The 27,985-nt window shown below is 34.9% G+C and overlaps 1 protein-coding gene, 1 long non-coding RNA gene and 1 pseudogene across 2 annotated transcripts; all 3 read left to right on the forward strand.

Moving 5' to 3' along the window:
* Window positions 1-1,395: 1,395 nt before the first annotated feature.
* On the forward strand, window positions 1,396-27,983 carry LOC140698696 (uncharacterized). The gene is made up of 3 exons (XR_012076540.1): window positions 1,396-1,541; window positions 27,254-27,449; window positions 27,877-27,983. It is a non-coding gene; the product is annotated as an uncharacterized lncRNA (long non-coding RNA).
* LOC102527830 (olfactory receptor 52A1-like) lies at window positions 4,767-5,709 on the forward strand (annotated as a pseudogene).
* On the forward strand, window positions 18,407-19,366 carry LOC102528091 (olfactory receptor 51L1-like). The gene has a single exon (XM_006203588.3). The coding sequence runs from the start codon at window positions 18,419-18,421 to the stop codon at window positions 19,364-19,366; it is 948 nt and encodes a 315-aa protein (XP_006203650.2). The 5' UTR covers window positions 18,407-18,418.
* Window positions 27,984-27,985: the final 2 nt, after the last annotated feature.

Consider the following 27,985-nt stretch of genomic DNA (forward strand, 5'->3'; position numbering starts at 1 on the left):
AAAGGAGAGAGGGGAAAGTTAAATATTTCAGAAAGAGTGGATAATTTATGGAAACCTGACACTGAGAAAACTGAGACAGATAGCCATAAAAGAGAGAAAGGAAAAGAGAAAGCAGAAGGAAGGAAGCAAGGAAGGAGACAAAGAAGAAAGAATTGAAAGACAAGAGAGATGACAAACGAATAAAATGGAAAACAATCAGAAAGTAGAGAAAAGAAGTTGAGATAACAAGATGGGAAGAAGGGAGAGATGTCAGCCCTTAGAAAAAATTCCTGAAGGAACTGGGAGGAAAAAAGAATAGGAAAAATAAATGAAGATGATAACTGATAGTGCATGAAAGCATTTTCTTCTCTTCACAGTTCAAACTGATTTTGTATATGTACTGAAGCCAGACAAATAATTCTGAGAGTGAACAACTACTAACAACTTAATACCGAAAAAAACCCCCACAAAACATAAATAAGTAAATAAACAAGCAAACAGGTGATGGTATCATGTGAGGATTGAAAGTGAGAGCAGGCAGCAGAGCCTTGCTTAGAAGAATAGTAGGTAAAAACCCTCGTATTTTAGTCACTACCATTCTAAGACCCAGCAACCTGCATGCTTGCTACAGAAGGGCAGTTTACCACCTCCACATTGCACTCTTAGTTAATTAATAATTTTTTTATGGCAAGTGAGTGAACTAAAGCTCTCAGTCAGAAAGTAGCCTGCATTTGAAATATCCTTCAACTGCTGAGAGGGATAACCCATTACTGCTAGTAACCTATAAATCTTGTCATCTGGAGGTTCTGATTAGATCACTGTGACACAGTAAAAGTCTTGTCACTAAAGTTAGTGCCAGCTCCTATCAAATAACAGGAGAGAGCATGATGAATTATTAAATATCTAATGACCAGGAGAAATTAGAGACTGCTGTCCTTGAAAAAATGTATTTGAGGTTCATTTGAAGCTTAAAATAACTATAAAATACCAGGCAACAGGAGTAACATTCTTTGTAGTAATAGCAGTAGAAGGCAGAATAGGAGAAGGAACATAATAATAGTAGTAGTGGGAAAAGGAAGAGGAGGTGGAGCAAGGTTATTATTATACTTACCAACACAATAGCCTCAACTAAACTACATCATCTACAGATCTTGCCAGATAACGGAGGATGGAAAAGATAATTGCTCTTCATTTCTACATCTTAAGAAATCTCCATTTCTCCTATTCTCTTGACCTCACTCATGCGCTTACACTCAACTTTCTCTGAATGTAACCCAAGATCAGATATTTCCTGATTCTCATTCCAGGCAGACACTTCCTTCTGGAATTCAGAGAACTCTCTGACCCAATTTCCAGGGCCAAGACCGCCTCATTCTTGGGAAGGAATCAGAATGATAATAATACTCTAGAGGAATCAGAAAGGTAATGGTGCTCTGGGATCAGCCCAGGCACTCAGGAAGGCCTAGCAACTCTTCTTCCGTTAACATCTGCTGGAAATGTTGGTGGAAACAGAGATACAATTAGCTCATTCACATGCCAAATCAGCCTTCAATTCTATCCAGGTAAGTTTCTGTCCCTGCAATTTAGGAACTGGGAGTTGATAAGCTGCAATAAGTATTTATTTTAGCAGGAAATAGACTGACATTTTAAAATCCTGCTTTGGTCATTAATTTTTTTCTGTCCATTGCCATGCCATTTCTGTTCTCTGTGTTTAGAATTTTTCATCAACAAAAGGAGAGCTGGGGGGCGGGGCTAGATTAAAGTAATTCAGATTTGAAAAAATTTTACAGGTAGTTTAGTACTGTCTTGTTATTTATGGCCCTCAATTAATTTATGATATATGCAAGGTGGTTCCCATGATTCTGCATTCTAGTCACCCAGATGCCTGTTCTAAAGAACTCTAACATTCTTTAGTTTCCTGAAAACAAAAGAGAATAATTATGAGACAGGAAACCATCTGTGTCTGTGGAGATGTGGGGTTGTTTGAGTGATATGAGAAGTAGAAGAAATACAGGAAAATTGTAAGCCTTAAAAAGCTTTAGTATCTGATCAATTTACACAGAGTGTAAGTCCTCTTGTCATGAGACAAAGAATATCCTAACCTCCTCCCTGGCCTCTTGCTTCTGTTGGGTATCACCTATTAACATTTTTTTCTTTCTCTTCAACTCAATTAACTGAGAAGTAGAAAATCCTTTATGTGATTGCATTTAGATTATTTTGAAAGTTAAAGGTCATCAAACTCACATCCTGGTTGTTTCTCATAGTAACTGTATTTAATGTAACTTAGACGAACAAGGCTCACCCCATTTTATTCCTACTAATTCACAAACCCTGAAAATGAGTAATCAATACAAAAAGATTTTTAAAAAATTATGTAACATTTTCTAACTGCATGGAAATCTACAAACTATTTATGATACCACTTTAGTATTTTGGCTATGATCAATATTATATATAAGAAGATGGAAGAAAGCTCTTCAACTCTGGAATTTTCACCTTCTTGTGGAATTTTTTTTTTTTTTTCATTTCTATCATCAGGGAGTTTTCACTTCTGCATGATTTCTTTTATCTCCCCAATATTGTGCAGGCTGTTCTTGTCTTGATAAAATAACCAGTTTTTTCATAACCTACTATACATAAAGTCTAAACTGTGCCAACCACTGATCTGTTCTATATGTGCTCTTATTTAGCACAGAGGTAAGTGAGATTACTATTCTTAACTTACAGATGAGTAACCCATGAGCAATGTGTAAGATTCAATAAAATCTTCGGCAAGATTCCATAAAAGTTAAGTGGGCAAGGGTGGTCCGGGATTAGTAGCCAGGTCATTTTTCACATTTTGAAGCCTTTGATTTTAACTACTTACTGATTATTAGACGAATAATCTGGTAACAGCATTATCATCAAGTGGGTGGGACTAACTATAATACTATTTATGTTTGCCTTTACAATTCAGGCAATTATTGAATTCAGGGGATGCTGATTTATTTAGATTCTGAGATTTCCTTCTCTCTTAGCTTCTATCATTTCTGGCAACTCAAACTCGTAAATATTAGCAACATCCTCCACTCATTTCATCATTTCTCCCAACATATCCTTCCAAATACTACACAGGGACATCAAAGGAAACTATTTGTCATATTTATTGTTTTAATCCTTATTTTATGAGTATTTTGGCTACAGTATTACTTTTAGTACAGTATACAGCATTAGTATTGCTACAAGATCACAAGGAAAGAGGTCCCATTGTCCCTCCATTGATTTGGTTTTCATTCATATGAGAATTACTGGACCAAAAATTGCTTTTATACCTCCATACACTTGTTTCAAGTGAGTATGAAACAGTTATTTAGATGACCTTTTTCAAGAGATTTCTCCCAGAGATAAATAGAGACCTCCATGCTTGGTTTTCTACAGTGTATGGATTTGACCAGATCAGAGAAAATCTCTTCCTGGGAGTAACTTCAATCAGTGTTTAGGTATGAACAGATTGGAGTAAAATGTGAAATGGTACAAACATTAGAGAATGAAATAGAAATTAATGAGAAATAAAAACTGAGTTCTTAAATTTGCAATTTGGACCCCATAAAAGGGATCTCAGGTCAAATTCAAGAAAGAGTGCTAAACTAGGGAGGTATTAAGAATTGGTCATTATATTCAAATGTGCTTCAGAATTCAAACCACAGCTAATTAATCATAGTATGGTGCAGAACAGAGAAACACAGTATAGTATGGAGTCATAACATGTGTAAAGTTATTAAAAAGAAAAGTAGGACTCCCACTGTGTAAAGCAAAAGGATATACAATCTTAACTAGTAACCTATGGACCTTTATATTGTGGAGGAAATGCATAATCACATTCATCCAGCTGTGTGGTAACTCTAGGCTAGATAAGTTCTGCTTTTGACTAGATTCTACATTATTTTTAGCTGTTATTCTTCTTGAAATATTTCTCTGTATTCTCCTTATGTTTTTAAATTTCCTAAGTCTCTCTGTTAAAAAAAAACCAAACCCTCCATATTTCACTTTCCCTATTCCATGCAACAAATCTACCCTAAACACATATGAGGCATAATTAGTTTAGAGAACTAACCACCTCTAACAGCCTTTAAAAATAGACCACCATCTTCACATCTTCTCTAAGGGTCATTCTTAAGTGCCTTGCAGTGACTGGTCCATTTTTACAATGGAATAAGTGAATATAAGATAGCTAAACTCTCTTCCCAATTGATAACCAATGCAAACAACTCAGGGATAAATAAAGTGCTCTCTGGGACCAGGAGTAGATGGTTGAGGGTGAAGTCTCCAATAGGACTATGAACTAATGCACATGGGGCAACAAAAACATTCTCTTCTGGGTCCTTAAGGATCCCAGGGGGAATCTGCATTTATAGCAAAATTTGGTTGGCATTTAGAAATAAATAAAGAAGGAAAGCCTGGTGGTTTTTCAGACAGCCCAGACTAGAGGCCACGGAAAATGCAAAAGATGAGTATTCTCAGGGTCATGGTTTCTATTTACACAAATGGTAAGTCAAAAATCCTGAAACTCTTCCCTGTTCTTGTATGGCTCTAGCAAAGTTTTTGTAGGATGGTTTCCTATTGTTGTCCTGTCATATTGTATAGAACCTCTGAATGTTCTGGCCTGATTGTTATCTAAAGAACTTAACTTATTTCTTCAATGTTCAAACACGTCTAAATGATAGTGAGGTCTGTGTCCTTTTTCACTTCTCATTTACTTTCTCTTCCGTAGGTATGAGAATCAGCAGTGAAAAGAAAGATCACTAACTTTCATGGCATCCATTAACATGTCATACCTGGACCCCAAAACATTGACACTAATTGGCATCCCTGGACTAGAGCATGTGCAGTTTTGGATTGGGTTTTCCTTCTTTGTAGTGTGCCCAGTGGCTCTTCTGGGAAACACTGTTTTACTGATAATCATCCCTGCAGAACGCAGCCTGCATCAGCCCATGTACATCTTCCTGGCAGTACTGGCAGCTACAGATGTAGGGCTCTGTGTAGCCACTGCTCCCAAGATGTTGGCTATCTTCTGGTTTGGCTCTTATTCCATGGCCTTTGATGCTTGCTTAGCCCAGCTCTTCTTCATCCACGCCTTGCAGGGCATGGAATCTGGCATCCTGTTGGCAATGGCCTTTGACCGCTACATTGCCATCTATGATCCTCTGAGGCACACATCCATTCTCACACCTTTCATTCTGGTTAGTATGGTGCTGGTTGTGGCAATCCGAGCAACAGTGCTCGTTGGCATTTTACCCATTTTAATTAAAAGACTGCACCTTTTCCATTCCACTGTAATTGCCCACTCTTAACTGTGAGCACATGGCTGTGGTCAAGCTGGCTGCAGAAGACATCCAAGTCAATAAAACACGTGGTCTTTTTGTGGGTTTTACAATTCTGGGATTTGACATGATTTTTATCCTCATTTCCTGTATCCTTATTTTCCAGGCTGTTTTTCGTCTACGTCAAAAGGAGGCACAGCTCAAAGCATTCAATACCTGTACAGCTCACATTTTTGTTTTCCTTGAGTTTTATATCCTTGCCTTCTTCTCCTTCTTCAGCCATTGGTTCAGACATGTTGTCCCCTCTACCCACATACTTCTGTCTACCATCGACCTCCTTGTGCCACTGGCACTCAATCCTATTGTCTATGGTGTAAAAAATAAGGTAATTTGTAAACGTGTGGCACAGATTTTTTTCCTGAATCGCTGATACCACCAGTGATCTATCAAATATTAAGTTCAAGGAAAGAACACTTATTTCCTAGAGATGGAGATAGACTGAACTCTCTGTGTTCATTGATAGGGGCTTTATCATGCTCAAACTTAAAAACATTCACCTCACAAACTACAAGCCAGGATGAAATAAGAGCTATTCAAGTTAAGACTGATATTAGATCTATTTATTCATTTTATTTCTAATTTCATCTTTATTACTTGCTTTTAATTTATTTGTGTAATTTGTAATTATGTTACTTTTTGTTAAGAAAACTTCTTGATTTTTCTAGTTTCTATCTTTTGGAATATTTGCATTTTAAACTATAGATACATCTTAAATTATTGCTTCTGCTGTATCCCAAAATTTTGACATTTTGTCTTAAAGTACGGCAATATTCCAGTAACTAAATAACAAACTGTTATTCATAACTTCCTAGCTGGAACTTCAAAAATACCAAGTCAAGCTACCTCCTCATTTTAGGAAGTTTTGTGAGTCCGCATTTCTCATCTATCTTACTAGACGACAGCAGAGTGTTGTTAGATTCTAGGATAGATATCTTAGTGTAACAGTCACAGCTGAAGGAGCTTTTGTCCAGGTGCACAGCTGTTAGCATATAGTGTCTATCATTGCCATTGGCATCACCCTTTTTGTCCCTAGAACACACCTATGTCAAACTGCCACTTTAATTATTGCATCTGGCCTTGAAATCTGGCTGTTGTACCAAAACTCCAGCCCTCAGGCAGGCACACAGAAGTTCCCAGGTGATTTCTCCATGAGTTGGAGCTCTCATAGAGTAAGAGCCAACCCACAGCTCAGCCTCAGAACCATTTACAAGTCACTGCAGCACTGAGTACTCAGCTTCGTTTCCTACACCTCTGCATAGCCCTGTGGTCTGGCATTCAGCAGTACGTCTAATGTGTCCCGTCTCTGGAAGAGACTCTCATACATATCCCAATAATGATAGGAGTCAAAGCCTGTTGACATTTTGATATTTGGTCTTGCAGGTATTCCGTCTCAGTGTCAGCCAGGTGGCATGCCTTGGTTTGGCCTATAACCATCATCTGCCCCAAGGGCATTATCATTTTGTATCAGCTGAGATACGTCTAGATTTGTGGGTAGGCTCACTTCATGGTCCATAAGTAGATAAGAAAGGTCTTTCTCCCAGCACAAATTTACTTCCATTCCAACTTTCATAAATTTTTCCTCTGGATCTGGATCCTTAGATGTGAGTAATAAATAACCCAGTCATGGTGATGGAAACTGAGCCTGCACCATCTTTCCCAGTTCATCGATGTATAGTCATTTCTTTGGTTGCATATCTGAAATTATTTTTACCATGGTGCACAGTACTGTTTTGTGCCAACAAGGCCCTCTTCCTGATTTATGGACAATCAAGTTGTCATTACTGCTGCACCCAGAGAGTTGTTTCAACAGTCCAGGTATTTCTTTAACTTGTACTGTCTCAATGAAGTCTTGAACACAGGATGAGTTTCTACACTTCGAGGCATCCTAGAATGTTCTCAGCCTGAATTTATTCATCTGATCTCTTCCTCTAAGCCAGCCACATTGTTAGGTCAACCTATAACGCTGGTCAATGCTCAAAGTGTTGTGAAACATATTTTCAAATATTCCTGTGAATGCAATTTACTTTACAACAACCTGTATAAGCCAACTGAGGATACATATGTCATTCAAAATGTTCTAGGATTCCTCACCAATTAATATTTTTTCTCATAATCCTGAATATAAATTATATCTTTCCTGAACTTCTGACAAAGGTTGCACAACAGCTGCCAAAAAAGTCTCAGATGAATTTTATCAATTAACAAGGGAAAACAAATTAATACAAATTATGTACAAATCATGTCACATTCTTATCAGTTTTTTTGTCTCAGTGTTCCATGTTCTTAGTATAGATAAGTGTTCTGTGTTCTCAGTGTAGAGTATTTGCACTATATGTAGCTGCACACCTACACTGCAACCTAGCTCCATGTCCTCAGCCGACTTCAGCCAAGATGATTAAAACCATGCATCTCTACTCCTAGTAGACCTCACTATATGATTCACACAAAAATTTTTATTAATTATGACAAAGGGGGACTGAACAACGATTTTAAAGATGACCAATGTAAGAAATATGAAGTCTAGAATGGACAATTGGCTGAATATGACAAAGGTGTCACACTGCACAGTAGAGAATGTTCTTTCCTTTTAACACATGCTGATGAGTAAGCTGGATATTCATATCCATTACTCTAAAATAAATTTTAATCCCAACAATTAAGTAGATTGCAGATTTATTTTAGATTTTAATGGAAAGACCAAATAATAAAGCCATAAGAAAAAATATGGGAGGGGAGGTACCTTCATTATTTTAGGACAAGCAAAGCTTTCTTCAATAGCATTAAATAAAATACAAAAAAATAGCTTTTAGGACATTAATAAACTGGACTATATTAAAATTAAGATTTTATGTTCATAAAGACACTACTAACTGAAAGAAGACACAGGAAGAAAATATATACATTAAACTGCACTGAATCTAGATTACTTTAGTGAAAATTGATATCCTAAGTATATTCTTAAAATACAAGATGACAGTATGTCTCATTTGGGTCTTTTTAAAATTTCTTGCATCAGTGTTTTGTAGCTCTAAGCATGTAGATTTTGCACATATTTTGATCTTTTTTTAGCTGTTATAAATGACTCTTACTTTGTAATTTGCTCATTGTTAGTGTATAAAAATATGATTAATTTTTGCCATCGATCTTGATAAACTCACTCATTATTTCCATTAAGTTTTCTTAGATTTCTTGGTATTTTCTATGTAAAAGCATGTCATCTGCAAAGAGGGACAGTTTTCTTTCTTTCCAAACTGAATGTCTTCTGTTTCTTTTTCTATCCTTAATGCACATACTAGGACTTCAAATTTGATACTGGACAGAAGTGATGAGAATGAACACTCTTACTTTGTTCCCAATAATTCACAGATACCACTTAACCTTCATATATTACTTATAATGGTTTTTTTGAGATGTCCTTTATCAGTTTGAGAAAGTTTGCTTCTATTTTCAGTTTGCTGAAATTTTTATAATGATTAGATATTAAAATATTTCCAAATGATTTTTGTAGGTATCAATACAATTATATAATTCTTTTACTTGTTACATATTTTTATGTGTTGGGATACACTGATTGATTTCACTATTCAATTCTCCTTACAGTCCTGAGATTAATCTTACTTTTTGTGATGTATTATTTGTCTTTATTTTGCAGAATTCAATTTGCTATTTTTAGATTCTGAGATCTATATGCATAAAGAATATTGATCTGTGGCTTTTTTTCTTGTACTATCTTTCTTTTGTTGTCATTATGAGCAAATGGTCTCATAAAATGAGTTTAGAAGTGTTTTCTTTCTCTTCTAGTTTCTAGATATTGGGAAGAACTGGTGTTATTTCTTCCTTACACGCTTGATAAAAATTCACTAAGATATGATCCAGAAAAAAAGCCAGATTATTTATTTACTCTTGAGTGTAATTTGGTAATTTATTCTTTCAATAAATTTATCTGTTTCATCTAAATTGTCACATTTATGTGCATAGAATTGTCTGTAGTATCCCACTATTCACATTTTGCTGTCTGTAGGGTCAGTACTTACATGCCTTCTTCATAAGTTTTTGATGTTGGTGATTTCTCTCTCTCTCTGTCAATCTGCTTACAGGTTTATCAAAGAACCAGGTTTGGGTTCCACTATTTATTTATTTTTTCTATTGTTGTTTTCAAGTCCGCTCCTGTCTTTAGTATTTCTTTCCTTATGTTTGTTTTGGGTTATTTTGGTTTCCATTTTTTAAAAAGATGGAAGCATAAATTATTTAGCTCTTGTTCTTTTTTAAATATAAGAAATAAATGCTATCATATTTGCCATTAAGAACTGCTTTACTTGCCACAGAAATTCTGATATCTTGTATTTTTATTTTATTACGTTTTAAATATTTCCTAATTTTCTTTTAGACTTATTTGAGCCATGGATCACTTAGAAGTATGTTCTTTAATTTCCAAATATTTGAGAATTCTCTAGAGATCATACTATTTTGCCATTGACAATTAGTTTAATTGCTTTAGGTCAGAGAACATACTTTGATTCATATATTTTTTCTTAATAATTTCATATCCACTTTAAAGCAACATTTATTCTGAAGTTGTTATGCTGTTCTTATTTTAGATATATATTTTTGGTTGTATGCGTGTTCATATTTATTTATTTTTGGTTTTTAGTTTTTGGTCAACAAGACTGTTGTTACTTTTGCCCTGGTTTCTAGGGAACTGGCCCAGTTAAAGCAATGTAGCAGTGGAGAAAGTAATGTGTGGGTTTTTCTGCAGATGAAGAGTCACAGAGGCAATCTGAATATTCTCTAAGAAATGTTCAGGTAGTAAAATCAGGATAATCCCTGTAAAATAATAAAGAAATAAGAGAGCAGCCTAGGGGCATTCTGCTTCTATAAGAAGATATCTTTTTTTTTTTTTACTTAAACCATTATTCTTGACTCTTCTTTCCATCACATTCCACATGACATTTGTTCAGAGATTTTTGTTGCCTGTGTCTCTAAACATATCTAAAATTAAACTAATTTCACAAACTCATTTCAACCAATCTTATCCAAACCATGATCATCTATCTCTATTCTGAATTACTGTAATATCCTAACTTGTCTTTCTTCTCTCAGTCTTCCTCAACTCCCACAAATTTCAACTGACTCTATAAAAAGCAGTCAGAGTAACCCCATTAAAATCTAATTTAGATGCTGTCATTACCTTGCTCAAAACTATGATTTTCCACCTCATGCAATAACCCAGAGTCCTTAGTACAAGCTGTATATGGCTCATGATTTAATGCCTTACCATTTTCTCTTTGACTTCCCACTACTCTCCTCACCTCACAACTAATTCTCTCTAGCCTCACTGTCTCCTTATTTCATGCTTTTCTGTAGGTCAGGACACTTAGGTGAAACTCAGACTCACACATTAAACTGTCTATTGGGTATTAGCCTTTACAATATGATATTCATCTTAAATTAACACATCCAAAACTGGGCTTCAGATACTGACCCCCAAAACTGTTTTGCCCCAGTGTTTCCCATCTCACTAACAGCAAATATATCTTATAATTGCTTATAATAAAATTCCCCAAATACTTCTCTGTACCTCTTTTTTTTGATAGCTTACATCTTAATCAGCAAATCCTATTCACTTTTCTACCAAAATATCCAGAACAAGTACTTATCTAATAATGCTCTGTTGCAAACCATTATTTATTAATAGAGTATTTGTAATAACAATGTAGGATGTAATAGTTCAAAATAATACTGCAGCTGTCTAAGCGTGCTTCTCACTGTGGGAGTATTATTTTTCTACTCTAGCGACATCAGTCTTCATCCTGGGACTTGCTTTGGTCAATGCAACGCAAGTAGATTTAGCTGTGTTACTTATGAACTGAAGATTTAAAAGCCATAATTTATTATTATTGTCTCTTTTTCTCAATGAAACAGCAGTAGTTCTATACAGGGGCTTCACGAACTTCAAAATAAATTTCAGATCAAAGCAACAAAGATGAAAACATAAGCGAGCAATATATTCTTTTTGCTGTTTTTGTTGTTACAAGCTCATGAGATTTGGGAAATTAATTTTGATATAATATTATTTAGTTCATGTTGCTTGATACAGTACCATAAATGGCCTCCTTTCTCAACTATTTCCCTCTTTAGCCAAAGATCAAAAGAACAGTCAGAATTATCCTCTGAACATACAGTTCAGATCATGACATTTACCTACTTGAAAACTAGCATGGATCTCTCATTTTACTCAAAGTGAAAGACTAATTTTTATCATTGTTACAAGGGGACACATCCTCTGGACCTCTTTTATGTCTCAGATCCCAACTGTTACAAGTGACCATCTCATTGTATACTTCTTTTCAGTTACCCCAGCTTTCTTACAGATAATAGAAAAAGGAAGGTATGTGCAACCTCAGAGTCTTTTCATTTTTGTAAGACATGTTTTTGTTTTGTTTGCACATAACCTTTTTTCCCCAGCTATTTAAGAAACTCAAACTCACCAAACACTGGATACACATTAATGCAATTCCCTTGCTCTCCAATTTCTGTGTTTCCTCAAAGACACTCTACATATGGAAAACCATAAAGTATCCACCAAAAAACTGTAAGACTAATAAACAAATTCAGTAAAGTCACAGGATATAAAGTCAACATACAAAAATCAGTTATATTTCTATAAGGTACCAACAAAATAGCCAAAAAAGAAATTAGGAAAACAATCCTATTAATAATAGCATCAAAAAGAATTAAATACTAAGGGATAAATTTAAACAAGGAGATGAAAAAGTACATTGAAAATAGTAAAATTATGATGAAAAAAATTGAAGAAGACATAAATAAATGGAAAAATATCCCATGTTGATAGAATGGAAGAAATACTAATGTTCAACTACCCCGAAGTGACCCCCAGGTTAAATGCAATCCCTATCAACATTCCAGTGCAATTTTCACAGAAATAGAAAAAAAAAAACCCTAAAATTTATATGGAACCATAAAATATCCTAAAAGTCAAAGCAATCTTGAGCAAGAGGAACAAAGCTGGAAGCGCTGTACCTCTTGATTTCAAAATATATTACAGAGCTACAGTAATCACAACAGTATGGTACTGGCACAAATCAGACATATAAACAAATGGAACAGAGAGCCCTGCAATAAACCCATCCAAGGATAGGCAACTAATATTTGACAAGATTGCCAAGAACACAAAATGGGGAAAGAATTATCTCTTCAAACATTGGCTTTGAGAAACTGGATAATGACACACAGAAGAAAAAGGCTGAACCTTAATCACATCATATACAAAAATAAATTCAAAATGGATTAAAGATCTAAACATCAGACCTGAAATAATAAAACTAGTGGAAGGAAATATAGAAAAAAAGCTTCTTTTTTTTTCATTCACATACTTAGCACATGCAACTTTAATCAACCAAAAGAAAGTCCCAAATGTACAAGTGAAAAAAAATCCAAACTTTTGACACCAGCTTAACTAATAACAGCTACTTTTATGTATATAGCTGTATAAGTTCAAAAAAGCTATCCTATATGTATATACAAAAGTTGTTTATACACAGTCTGTACTTAAGGGTCTACACATTTATTTCCTTAGAATCCTTAACTCTGTTGTTATTACAGAAGGAACTTAACCTAGTGGAGCTACACAGTCTGAATACAGGATGCACGATGTTGTCAGTCCTAGAAGGTCTTTTTTTGTAAGATATGTGAATGAATTATTGGTGTCTTCACCAAAAGGTGACAGCTTAAGGGTTCTAAGGAAAAAAACTTCTGGACATCAGTCTAGGCAATGATGTTTTTGGATATAATCCCAAAAACAAAGGCAACAAAAGGGAAAACTGACAAATCCGACTGCATCAAACTAAAAAGCTTCTTTGTCTCTCATTGTCTTCTCTCTGTGAAGGATTGAACACACAAAGGTACAATGACCAGACCATAAGACCGCAGAACTCTGATCTACATAAGAAATATGTAAGCCAGTCTACAACTTCCATAATAAGTGACTCAAAATGACCAGACCAAGTCAACAACTGCCAATTTTCCTTTTTTTCGCCTTTTTTTGCTCCCACATCTAAGAGACCCAATGAAAGAGAGCCAAATACGCTTCCCTAATTGATCATATAACAGATCCTAGTCTAGGCAGCCACGTCTGGTTTCCTCTTGCCAACAACTTCCAATCAAGAGGATACCTGAAGATTTCCCTTTTATTTACCAAGACAAGGTTTCCTACTCTCCAAATGACCTTTGATTCTCTGCCAAAGGCAAGTGTTGGTGGCTGATATCCTTGCTGTAGCAAGATATAAATAAATAGCCTATGTTTGTTCTCATTTGGGTGATCTTTGTTTATTTCTCCACTTACATGCATAATGTTTTGAGGTGATTATTAACTATGTACAAGTTTTTAAAAATATGAACTTTTTGTTAATTAGAATTTCTTCATGATTAATAGCTCTTATTATCTCTAGTCATATTATCATAATGAGTAACATTTATCTTTTACTAATGAAACTGCAAAATTTATTTTGATAAATGTATAGTGTTAACTTTTCTCATTCTTTTATTTTCAATATATCCATTCTTATACGTCTTGTGATCCATATGTGGTTACCCTTATAATACCAGACTTACAATAGTCTTTTATAGTTAAAGCAATGGTTCATACATTCAGATTTGTATCTACCATTTTGTTTTGTGTTTTGAATGGTTCTGGAAAGGGAGTGAGCTGTACTGGTTTGGATAACAGGATTAAGACAAAAATTCTTCATAAAAAGATAAAGGTAATTTACAGTGTTTTCTCAGATGTGTAAGATGGCACTGGGATTCAGAGAAGAGAGACTCATTTATTTATTTCTTTGTTGTTTGTTTTTAAGAAGATTGTAGATTTCCTAAAATAAAAGGAAGAGTCAGTTAGGTTTACTTACTTCAGAAAGATGACAAATGTTTGTTTAAAACTACTATTTTTGCTATTTGGCTTTTCTATTTAATATTAAAATCAAATTCCGTATCTTCGAGTCAGTAATAATACAGTGGACCCTCCATATTCACAGGTTCCACATCTATGGATTTAACCAACCACAGATCAAAAACAGGGAAAAAAAAAATCCAGAAAGCTTTAAAAAACAAAACTTAAATTTGCTGCAAGCTGTCAATGCATAGCATTTACATTGTATTAGGTATTATAAATAATTCAGAGATAATTTAATGTATATGGGAAGATATGCATAGGTTATATGCAAATACTATGACATTTTATGTAAGGGACTTGAGCATCTGCAGATTTTTGTATCCATAAGGGTCCTAGAATCAATCCATGGAGGATATAGTGGGAAGGACTGTATGTTACATACAAACTTTAATTGCTGTATTGATATGCAGCCTCTAGGAAGGTGAAAAACTATTACTATTTACATCCTTCATGCTAATACCACCTCATTATAACTTAACATTTGTAATAAAATTCTGTCACATATCTGCATTGATATCTTTCAGCCTCTAGGAATATAAGACAGATCAGAAGCAAGAGTTAGAAGCTGGATGTAAAATAATTCATCATAATGTGAGCAGCTTTTGCTGAACTATTCAGAAATCCAAAATGGTATCTGAGGTTTATTGGAAATTTATTGGAACTGAGGACTTGAATTGGTTTTGCTATTATGCAAACTGTTAATACTAACAGGAATGAAAATATCAATATCATATAGACACAACTCAATAACTTCCTAAGTACCAGATTCTTCTGTGTAGTCATCAAACCCATATTTATAATAAGCTATTATTATCTATTGTCTAAGAATTATTTTATCACATTTGGTATATTTATTACTTTACTCAAACATATGTACTAAGTACCAAAAAGATGCCAGATACAAAGTATACATTCAAGTATATTATATTATTGAAAATATTTTCTGATTTTACATATTAAGTATATTAAAGATGAGAGAGTAACCTGTTGAACAGAAAACAGACATAACAAAATAGAACTAAGAGTAAACAAAAACATTTTGTATCCAATTACAGGGCTCATTTCAATAAAATATTGTTTTCATCTTGGGTACAGAGGGGTGACTTATAACAAATACCAGTTCCTGGCTTATTAACATTGATCTATGCAAGGTCCCTCCTCTCTTTTACTGTTTACTTATTTAACTTGTTTGTTTATTTATTTACATGTATCTATATATCCCAGTCCTTTCTTCTCTCCTGTTGACAGAGAAATTCTAATTACTGGTTATTGCTAGTGTCTTCTTTCACACTCAAAAGTATACTGTTTTGGAAGAAACACTATGTGGCACTGTATCCATAAGGCCACAATCTGCAATGCATTTATTTATATCTTTGTATGTGGTTTTGCCAAAGGTGTATTGTTTAATACGATTGTATTTTAACATATAAATGGCATTAAATTATGCATCTTTCATCAACACACCTTTTTATAATCTATCTATGATACTGTAGATATCTTTATTCCATGGCTTAGAGATGCTCCTATTCAGAAAAGGAGCAACTCATTCCAGATGAACAAGCATAAAATTGCCATTTGGGAAATTTATTCCGGATTGTTAACCTGAAACACAGGGTTGGGGAATCTCAATTATATAAATCATGGTTCATTTGGCATGATTCCTTTGTGACACTCAGGCCTTAAGAGATTCTGTCCAGTGAGTTTACGGACTTTGTTGACTACATAATGCATAAACTCTTTCACATACAAAAATACACACACTTCACCAATATACACTAAAAACATATAGCCCTTGTCACTAAAGCATTACTTAAAAAAGAAGATTTGGGCGTGAACTCATACCATCATTTTCCATTCTGCCATCCATCAAACAGACATGGGAAATTATACTGCTTAAGTTATGCTCAATTTTCTCTAAAGAAACCTCAAAACCAATTAGGACCACAAAATCAAAACAACTTAGTGTCCACTGGTAGTTGCTATTGACGCAGAATACTCTTTGAGCTTATAATTATCATCATGAAAGATGAAAATTTTTGTCTTTTACTATCGATGAAATAAATTACTGTGGACTGTGAGTTTATTTTGATTTCTTCTGTCACAGGATCATGTGCTTTTTATTTTATTTTTATTATATAAACTTTTAAGTTGGCTACAGATGATTATAACATGACTAATTTCTTCCCATCTTCATCTGGAAGCACTATTCATGAAACTTCTGTCACTAGATTTATTGTCAATGTTAGCAACATCTTTATTATTTTTATAGCTTTATCATTGCTATTATATTCCATTTTTTTCCACTTTTTTGCATTTGATACTGAATTCATCTCTTTATCTGAAATTGGACCAACTGTGTAAACTGAAACTCTGAAGGGATTTTTTTTCAAATATTAGATAACTTTTCCACTATCAATTATTCTCCACAACAATCGGTGTGATGTTTGCTATATTATATATGAACTCACTCAACAATTTCTAACTACATTTGAAATATCTTAAAATTTCCAATTACAGTTGAATTCAGGAATAACTAATGCTTCATCTACTGTGTTAATTTTTGGCCCAGTATTTTATTTTATTATCCAAATATCATAAAGAAGTGTTGAAAGGACAGTACACCTATACTACGCTTTTTTTTCCCAAACTGATGTAGCCCTACACTATTTTTAGTTCTTATAGATGTATTTTAACTTCACTCTGTCATGCTACTAATTTTTAATTGTGATTGGGAGTTCTATATTTAGCCATTTGTTCACCAGCAATGAAGGAAAAAATGATGTAAGTACATAGTAGATTCGATAAGCTGAAGTTGTAGTTCCTTCTCTTTTCCTCTGATACCTCTTTGAAGTTGGTATCAAAGCGGTAGGCAAGAGAAAAAAGGAGGAGGGGAAAGACTTTAAGAATAGTTAAGGATTTTTATTAGTAATTGCACAAAATCAAAAATACAGTAAATTAAAAAAAATAGATTTACTTTGAAAATTGATTTTTGGTGAATCTTCCAGGTAATGAGGTTTTTCTGCCATAGTGTGCAGCAAGTATATATGGAGAATATACATATTTGAGTTTCATACAAGATTAAGGTTTGTCAGGTAGGTAAGACACACATACACACATAAATAAAACTTAGCAAGGTAGTTTATAGAGTATGGGAAAAAAAGATTCAGTACATGAACATCATTCACAAACCAAATAAAATATGTATTTGAGAAGAAATTATCCCTCAATTATAACTTCCATTATAACTTCCAAAATTTTGACAGCCTTCTTTTAATTTAAATATATATTTTTCAACAAAAGTAATTTGTTTCTCCAAAGACATAAAGTCACTTCTCATTGTATTCTTCCTTATGTATTTTTGTCCTTATAAAAAGATTAGATTATTTAGTCAGGGTACAATCATATAATATCATAAAACATTTAAAACATAATTGATTACTTCGAATGTGCCTATATTGTCAAACGAATAAGATTTAAGCATACATAAATGAACACATAAATTAAAAATATGCAATAAAATAGTTTACTCACCTATTTTTATTCTTAAATTATTTCTCTATATTCATTGGTCTTCTATCTTTTATAAATAATAGATTTTAAATTTATAGTCATAAAAAATATATGTTTCAAGTATGGCTAGCTATAATTTCTTCATTTTTTAATTTTTAATGTTCTCTGTTTACAGATTAATTTTACTAATATTCTTTTGGAGTTTGTGCTAGTTGATTTTTTTTTCCAATATGTGTGACTCAGTGTGCTGTGGAAAATAAGTGAAACAGCATTTGCTTGCCAGTACTTTAAATACATACTGCAATATTTGTCTATTATCCAACATAGGTTTATTAAGGAGGATCACATAGTCAAAACTGAAAATTGTGATTTGTGTTTATGTTTACTCAATGTTTCTAAAAACCAACGCTTATTTCTGGAGTCAAATGACTCTGATTACTGTATAGATGTAATTATAAACTGATTATAAATAATCAGGGTAAGGCAGTAGAACAAATGAGAGAAAAAGAAGAGAAATTTTTTTTGATAATTATTATAATAATGTAATAGCCTATTCTTTGTCATTTTCAGGATGAGGATTTAGTACTTAAGCACATCAGTTATGAGACTTTTCAACAGCAGTAATTTCCAACCTTTGCTGCTTTCTGGTTTCTCTGGCTTGGAAGCTTATCATCCTCACATTTCTATTCTCTTCTGTGTCTTATATCTAATTGCCATTTTTGGTAATAACAGCATCTTGACAGTAATTTGGGTGGAACAATCACTTCATGAACCCATGTATTTCTTTCTGTCCATGCTGGCAGTCAGTGACCTGGGCCTCTGTGCCACCACCTTATCCACAATGCTTAAGCTTTTCTTGTTCAATGCTCGTGAAATAAACTTTGATGCATGCCTTGCCCAGATGTACTTTATCCGCATCTTCTCCATGATGGAGTCAGGTATTCTACTGTCTATGGCTTTTGACCGCTATGTAGCCATATCCAATCCTCTCAGATACACTGCCATCCTGAACAGTTCTACCAGATTGAAATTTTCTGTAGGGTTTGTATTGAGGGTCATTACTGTCCTCATCCCAGCCCCTGTCCTCATTAAGCAACTTAAATTTTGTGAGGCCAATGTACTTTCTCATTCCTACTGTCTACACCCAGATATTATTAAGCTTTCCTGCTCTGACCACAGTATTAACAGCATTTTAGGGCTCACTGTCATTATCATCACATTTGGAGTTGATTCTGTGCTCATCCTGCTCTCCTATGTGAAAATCCTGTTCACAGTTCTCGGTATTGCCTCCCAGGAAGAACGAGTCAAGGCCCTTAACACCTGTGTTTCCCACATCTGTGCTGTGCTGCTGGTCTACATCCCCATGTTGGGAAAGTCCATCATTCACTGCTTTGGCAAGCACGCTCCACCTGTGGTTCATGTCATCATGGGCTACGTCTACTTGTTGGTACCTCCTGTGCTCAACCCAGTGGTCTACGGCATCAAGACCCATGAGATACGCACTCACCTTCTGGATATTTTCAAGAAAATATCAAAAAATGTATATTAATTAGAATTTAGATTTATCCATTATTAATTTTGAGATCTATTTCTAATATGGAATATCTCTGCTAAACAACAACAAATAAAGATATATTCAGGTCAAAATAAGTATATTTATCTGCATATAAGTCTGCATACCAATGACCCAAAAAATCTGAGAAGGAAAAAATAGTTATGTCAAAAAGGATAATATCTAATATTATGTACTCTGTGCTACAGAATCAATAATTCACAAAGTCAATATTTTAACAGTATTCTTTTGTATTAATAATCTGATTCTAAACAAAGACATCCACAACTGACCAAATTCTACTCTGATTGTCTAATAGAAATGCTTAACACTAATGCTTAAAATCCTTAATTTCACTAAATTTGAGCTTACTTGTCATGCCATTTTTGAGATGTGAAATGTTCTCTCTGAACTTGACTATAAGATCTCCAAAGGCGAAACTAAAACATTATCCAGAAAATTAAATATTACAAAGATCACTAGCATTCATTCAACAAACATTTATTCACCTTTAACTACTAGACACATTAAAAACACTGGTATATAGAAAAGTGAATAAAATAGGCCAAATCACTACTTTACTAATGCTAGATTAAACTGAATTAGGAAAATATCTCAGAATTAAGTGCTAACAGCAAAGGAACCTTGTCCTTTTGCCCTGCCACTAACCTACAGATTTAAAACTTCCAGTCACTTGCTGAGAGGGCTCTGAATGAACATAGTATCTAGGATTACCTCAGAACTAACAAATAACTCTGAGTTGGTTGGTGGTCAAAGCCAAATTGTGCATGGTTCTCAGGATCAAGCCTGCAATACCTAAGGTTCTTCCAGACATCTTGGCAAAGATCTTTTTATAATGGGACTATCACTTTCCATTTTACACAGTCATCCACTACTGCTTCACTTATTAAATGCCTAGGCTCTATTAGATTACTTGGCTCTAAGGGCAATGAAGCAAGGCTTGCTAGGATATAAAGGAGAGTTAGAGAAAACAAATTTGCATTTTGCTAAGTGCTTACTATGCAGTAGGACACTTTTCTAAGTGCTTTGCATTATCTTGTTTAAATACGGCCCACAAATAGATATGGTTTATCATACTCAATTCAGAGAAGAGGAAATTAAATCTCAGAGGAGTGTCAGTTCCTAAGCACAGAAACTGTTTCTCCATTACAGGTTTATTCTTTTTAAACAGAAACATGCTAAAGTAATAACTAAATTTTTATTACACTGGATTAGTTTAAATCAGTGCTCAAACCAGGTATGCTCTGTAAATATACACTTAAAAATAAAATTCCTCATATAATATTTACTAAAATATTTGGAAAATCAAAGCTCCATTAATGTTCAGTGAAACTGAAATTCACATAGGAAGATAAATGGCTCTCAGTCAGATACATTTTTCTCAATAAGAATCATGGTCTTAAGTATCTTAAACTTTTTAAAGAAGAAATTAAAATACAATAACCAAATTTCAGGATGTTAAAAGTTAGAGAAAGAACAAAGACAGATCAAAATGATGGAAGAAAATAATTAAAATTGTAGAAATAATGATTTAGAAGATTTATAATATAGAAGTAATAAGTAAATCTAAAAGCTTTCTTTGAGATCATTAATATATCAGGCGTATTAACAAATGGCTAACAATGCAACCATTTTTGAAACTCCTAAAATATAACTTCACAAATGCAGAGGCTCTGGTTATTCTGTTTATTTTTGTATATTCAGTGCTTGAAATAGTGCATGGCTGTATATGACATTAAAAGCAAAAGAAAAACTAAATTGAACTGCATCAAAATTAAAGCATTTTATATCAAATGACACTATCAAAAGACTGAAATGACAATCCACAAATGGGTGAAAACATTTGCAAAGCATGTAACTCATAGAGTTTAATATCCAGAATATATAAACAACTCCTAGAGCTTAATAACAATAACAACAACAAAACAATTTGCCAATTAAAAATAGGCAAATAATGTGAAGAGACATTTCTCTAGAGAAGACATGCAAATGGCCAAAAAATAAACACAAGAAAAGATGCTCAACAACATTAGTCACTAGAAAAAAAAAACAAATCAAAATGACAATTAGATATCACCTTACATCCATTAGATGCCTCTTATAAAAAAAAAAAAGTAAAATAACAATGTTGATGAAGATATGGAGAAACCGAAAGCTTTGTTCATTGTTAGTGAGAACACAGAATGGTGCATTGCTATGGAAAACATACAGTAATCCTTCAAAAATTTAAAAAACAAAACTAATATATAATTCAGCAATTTCACTTCTGGTTATATATTCAAATAAACTGAAAGAAAGGACTGGAACAGATACTTGTACATCAACTTTCATTGCATCATTACTCTTAGCAGCTTAAAGGTGGACACACAAAAAAAGTGTCCATTAACAGATTAATGGATAAAGGAAATTTGGTATACACATACAAGGGCAAATTATTCAACCCTATAAAAGAATAAAGTTCTGATACATGCTACCACATCCTTGAATCTTGAAGACATTATGCTAAATGAAATAAGCCAGACTCAAAACGACAAATAATGTATGATTCCACATATACAAAGCACTTAGGATAAGCAAGTTCACAGAGACAGAAAGTAGATAAGATGTTAGAAAACGGTGTGAGGGAGGGGGAATGGGGAGCTACAGCTTGATAGTAACAGTGATTCTGTGTGAAGTAATGACATAATATGGAAATTGACAGTGATGATGGCTACACAACATAGTGAATGTAGTTATTTGCAGATGACATGATCTTACACTGAAGACCATCACTCGGTTTGAGAACATGGATCAAATGTTTTATGGAATATCCCTCAATTGTTATATTAGTTACCTAGTGCTACCATAACAGAATACCACAAGATGGGTGGTTTAAAACAACAGAAATTTATTCTCTCACAGTTCTGGAGGCTAGAAGTTTGAAATCAAGTTGTCAGCAAGACTATTCTCCCTCTGAGAGCTCTAGGAAAGAATATTTCCTCGCTTCCTCCTAGCTTCCTATTGTTGCCAGCAATTCCTGGCATTCTTCGGCATGCAGAGCAATCACTATAATCTCTGCCTCCACATTCATATGACATTCTCCTTTGTGTGTGTCTGTGTCTTCACAGTGTCTTCTTTTAAAGACACTAGTCATATGATGTAGGTCCCACCTTGATCCTGTATAACCACATCTTAACTTGATTACATCTACAAAGACCTTATTTCAAAGTGAAGTCATTTGCACAGGTCTCAATGGTTAGAAATTCAACACAACTTTTGAGGGAACACAACTCACCTACCAGTAAGGTCTCTCTGATATTTTTCCTATGGTTAAATTGAGATTACAAATCTTTCAGAGGAAGACAACAGAGACTGCCATTCTCATCACATTGTATCAATTAAACTTACTATCAACACGACTTACTATAAAACTTACCTCATTAACCATCTGCTGGTTGAGCTAGTTTGCATCAGATTTCTCCACTAGAAAGTTACTCTTTCCCCACCTTTTTATACTGTATTCCTTATAAGAAAATTACCTTGTACAACCCACACTTAAACAGCAGAGAATTATGCTTCACATCCTGGATGCACAGTATCTACATAAACTATTTGGGATTCTACATGAGAGACTTATTTATTCTTTCTTTCCTTTTTTCTTTTCTTTTCTCTACATATGAATAGATTCTGGGATATATTTTACATTTTTGATTATAGTGCAATAGTGATATATTCATTTTCTTGCCCAAATTGTTTCATGTTAATTCACTGAGACCCATTTCAGTTGGTCCCTGTGTTCCTTTAACATACTTTCATCATTTCACATTGTTTCCCACCCTCCAACCCCAGAAATTCCTCAGTTTCTGGTGCTACAAGATGCTCCATGGCTCATCTTGAATATTTTCCATCCCAGTGCTAGATAAAATTATTTCTCCAATGAGCCCAGTTCTTTTTATCAGAGAATTTTATTAGAAACCAAGATTTGGGAACTAGGTTTGCACAGTCCTACTGGAATGACATGGTCTCGGCCCTATCAGTAAACAGAGCAAGGAAATAGTGTGTGTATACTAATTTGGGTCTATACATATAACTATAAATATTTTAATACATAACCATTTGTATCTATATTTAACTAGACATATGTTCATACTGACATCTCCACCTGTTGATTCACTCCACTACTATGCTGTTTGATTAATGTAGCTTTATACTAAGTCTTGAATTTCAGTATTGTGTATTGTCAAACTTTATTTTTCTTCATTATTATACTGGTTATTTTAGGTCTTTTGCCTTTCCATACAAACATTAAAATCAGTTTGCAGACAAACAGCTTTCTGGGATTTTGACTGAGATTGCACTGAATCAATCAGTACGTTGTGAAGAATTGGCATCAACATTGAGCCTTCTAACCTATAAATATAGATTTATTTACATCTTTTTTCTTTCTTTGATCAGTGTTTTGTAGTTTTCTGCATATACATATTTTGTTAAATTCATACCTACATATTTAATTTTTTATATTATTGTAAATGTTCATGCTTTCACTTTTTAAAATTTTAAATTCCAATTGTTCATTGTTGGCTTATAGAAAACCAATTGATTTTTTTCATATTGTCCTTTTACCCTGAGACCTTGCTATATGCACTTAACAGTTCCTTGACATTTTTTACTGTTTCTTTAGGACTTTATACATAGGTAATCATGTTATATGGAAATAAATTATAAGTTCTTTCTCTGTATATATACAATCTGTATATATTTTATTCTTTCTCCTGCTGTTGATTCCATGCAATCTTAATTGAAATCCCAGCAGGTTTTTTTTTTTCACAAGTACTTCTAAGAATGTCCCCCGAATCAAACCTTAATTCTATGGTAATCTACAGAATAAATAAATCTAAAATGTAAAGTTTTATGCATCCAATTGGTTTCAAATTTATACAGAAAAATTTTTAAGCACACAAAGAGAAATAAATGGATTCAGTAGTCAACATGCTATGTCTATGGATAAACAACAGGCTTGAATGAGTTCTTCCTCCTTACAGCTTTATCAACATAAAACTAAAATAGCAGCATGAAAGACCCTAAGAAATATCCCACACTATACGGGAAATGTAAAATTATTCAAAATGTCAATAAGAATGTGTTTACAAATTATTTAATAATCAATTTATTAACATATCATTTCTTGAGAAAGAATATGTGTTAAACTCAGAGAAATATAATTTTAAAAATAAGGAAGTCATTGAAAATGTGAGAAAAGTCTAAAGAGAAAGAGCTCCTGCATTGAGAAGGTATGAAAAAGTCATAGAAAGAATGTTAAAATAAGTAGCATTTTTAAAGCAACCGTTATGTGTGTGATATTTCATATTTGGGGTGGGAGGGTGTTCAGCAGTCCTTAAGTAATTTTTTGTTGTTGTTTAAAATATTTACTCTGAACATATTTAATACTGCCAGTGGGAGTCTTTTGAGGAATGACACACTGGATTTAACTGAAAGAACAAAGAAACAAAGAAAAAGGGACCTTAGGAGGGGAGGAAAAAATGTTTAGTGCTAAAGAAAAAAAAATCCTACCTGATCTGGTGGCAATACAGACATCAATCCATTGGCTTAGGGCACTTGCTGTCTCTTGGAGAAAGACATCCAATCTTTGCCAATATCATCTCTAAACTGGCAACTCAGCAGCACCTTCAAAAACTGTTCCATCACTTCATTAGGCCTAAAACTTCTGGGTCATTGGTATGTAAGACCAGTGGATGCCATGACCATGAGCCCACAGCTGCACCCCTATTACTGTAAAGTTTCTTTGATGTGATATTTGGTAAGATTCTATTCTTGTGGATCAATTACTTTGGAAACCTTCAGTTTTGCTGGATGAGCAGAGAAAGTAATTCCATACAGAAAACTGACTGAGTATGTGTCAGTTCCCATCATGATGAAGTTTTGATCCTTTCAGGATGAAAGAGGTCCAGTGTAATTAACCTGCCACTAAGTGGCAGATTGGTTTCCTCAAAGGATGGAATCGTCTCAGCTGTTTCTGGAAGGCTGGACATTCAGCAGCAGCAAGAGTAGCCCTGGTGTGTGGGAACCCAAGGAGTTGAGCTCATGCAAAACCTCCATCTCTAACCCCATGTCTACTGCATTCGTTCCAGCACTGGAGGTGACCAATGACAGATGATGGCTTCTGGCCAAGTCATTCTGTCTGATTGGTTGTTTCATATTCCTTCCATGCTTAATGTTTTCTGCTGAATGTTAACTGTAAATGCACACATCTTTACTCTTCTGTCCTCTACTTTGGTTAAGCTACGTGTCTCCTCCTCAGATATCCTTTTCCCAAGGTTCCATTATTTCTCCATCCAGCCTCTTGACCAATTAGTCTTTCAAACTTCCTAAGAGTCTGCAGATATTTTTACCTCAGGGCATTTCTTTCTGAACACAAAATGATGATCAGGTACACAACGTGAAGCTATAACTATCAGGTACATTTGCTTTAGCCAGATGTTCCAAATACCAGGTGCATTTCCCTTCATTATTAGCTATCAGGGACACACTTGTGTGGTATTATAGAGTACAGGCAGTCCATTTTAAAGCTGTACTGATATACTCATTCATGGGTCAAACTTGACTTATTTCCTTTTTCTTCAGTTGGTCATAAGAAACCATCCTGAGACAACAGGTGTGACTTGGAGAAGTGATGATACGAGAGTGATAGGTGACAGAGTCAAGTGGGACACTGGCTTGTGGAGATTACTTGTGCCTCTGGCCCCGCTTGTACCTGATCCAAGGTGTAAGATCTCCATCTTAAAATGAACTGATGGGCCATATGACTTTGCTGATAGGACAGAATTTAGGTAATAATGAGTAGTCTGGCCACAGATTCATATTTTGTTCCATGTTAAGTTGCTCTGTACCTCTGGTACCTACCAAAGTCAAGTAAAATAACAACAAAAAAATTATTAGTTTTTTGTTAGTTTGTTTCATGTTTCAGTAACTCCTAGTTGATGAAGGATTACTATTTCTATTCTTTTCCAAATCAACTTAGAAGTTTCTCCAAATGAATCAGAAAGTAGTGTCTGTTTCCAAAATAAAGGACAGGAGAAGGGAGATTCTTTTTGATGCAAAAGACAAACTACCTTCTTAAGACTCTTAATTGGACTCATTATTATGGGGGGAGACAAAGGAAAACAAAGTAAAGTAAACGATTTCAAGAAGTTAGTAATGGAAAACATAGGGTGGAAACTGCTTACTACTGAAAAAAAGATACTAGAAAAACAGAACAAGGATCACAGAAAATATGAGTTAGAACATCTGGCAAAACTGTTCAACCCATTTTCCACATGATCCCATTAAATTGCATATTTAAACACAAATATTTGCTAACTCTGCCAAGAATCTTAAAAATGCTTAAGTTCTGTGAGTAAAACTCACTGAAATCTGGTAAATACTGATACTATCAAAAAACTCCGCAATATAGAGGAAGCAAATCCCAGGCTGGATATAAGAAGTAAGAAGGGTAATGTTTCCTGCAGGTTGAAGAATACTGCCTGAAGTAATTCTTGCCTCATAGTCTTGCTAGGCGGTGAACAATGGGGGGAAAGGCTATGAACTGAGTTGGAGATCACAGGCCTCAGGTATGCAGCTCCATAGCTCAACCACCTCTCCTCAGGCTGGCTTTAATCTGGACCAGATCCCTCCCACAGGCAGAGATGAAGGTGTGCTTAGCATACTGAGGAGCAGACTTTGGGGCAGGAATTTGGAACTAAGACCTCTTGTCCGAACTTGACCCCATTTTCTATCCCCTGTTTAAAAGATATTGAGCTTGTGCCTATGTTCCTGCACGTACTTGGAACATACTGGTAATCTAACTGTGTGCCCTTTATTTACCAGCAACATGAACACAGTAACTTTGCCGACAGAAAGTTTAACTGAAAGCCATGGCAAGAAACGAGACAGCCCACAGCCTGTGGGGGGAAAAAAGAGCCGTAAGTGAGGAAAGGAGTTCAGTGAATGGTGGTTTTGGGCCGAAAACATAGTGCACACTTCGAGAAGGAGACTTAAGTTCACTGACTGACCCTCACCCCAGGTATGCCCCCGCCTCCCTTTACCTCAGATACTGGTTAGTGATATGGGCCGCACAAGGGAACAACCCAGCCGCTCCTGGCAGGAGAAAGGGCTCTAAGAAAGGTGACCAGAAAGGGGAGTTTCTGGGGAAAGACAGGTGGCTGGTACAGAAAGGAGGGCGGAAGGAGAGGTGAGGGCAAAGAGAGTGACAGCAAGGAAAGGGCAGGGCTGCCGTAAGAGTGGGCCTGAGCCAGAACACGGGGCGCTCTAGAGTGAAAGGGTGGAGAACCAGGGGTCACCGTCCAGGGCTGGATCCAAGGGCGGTGGATACGGAGGGGTGGGATAGGGCTCCCAGGGTCGGCTAAGAAGAGGTTGGCTCAGACAGTGGTCGGAAACCAGTCTATTCTTTATTTCGCCATCCCTCGGCGCCACCCTCACTTACCTGCAAGCTCCAGGCGCGCGGCCGCTGCCGCCACGGTTCTCGCGATATCTTCTCCGCGAGGGCGCCTCTATTCAGCTCGAGATTTCCCAGAAGCACTAGCGCTGTCAGACCGAGTA

This window comes from Vicugna pacos, chromosome 10 (assembly GCF_048564905.1).
Source record: "Vicugna pacos chromosome 10, VicPac4, whole genome shotgun sequence".
NCBI lineage: Eukaryota > Metazoa > Chordata > Mammalia > Artiodactyla > Camelidae > Vicugna > Vicugna pacos.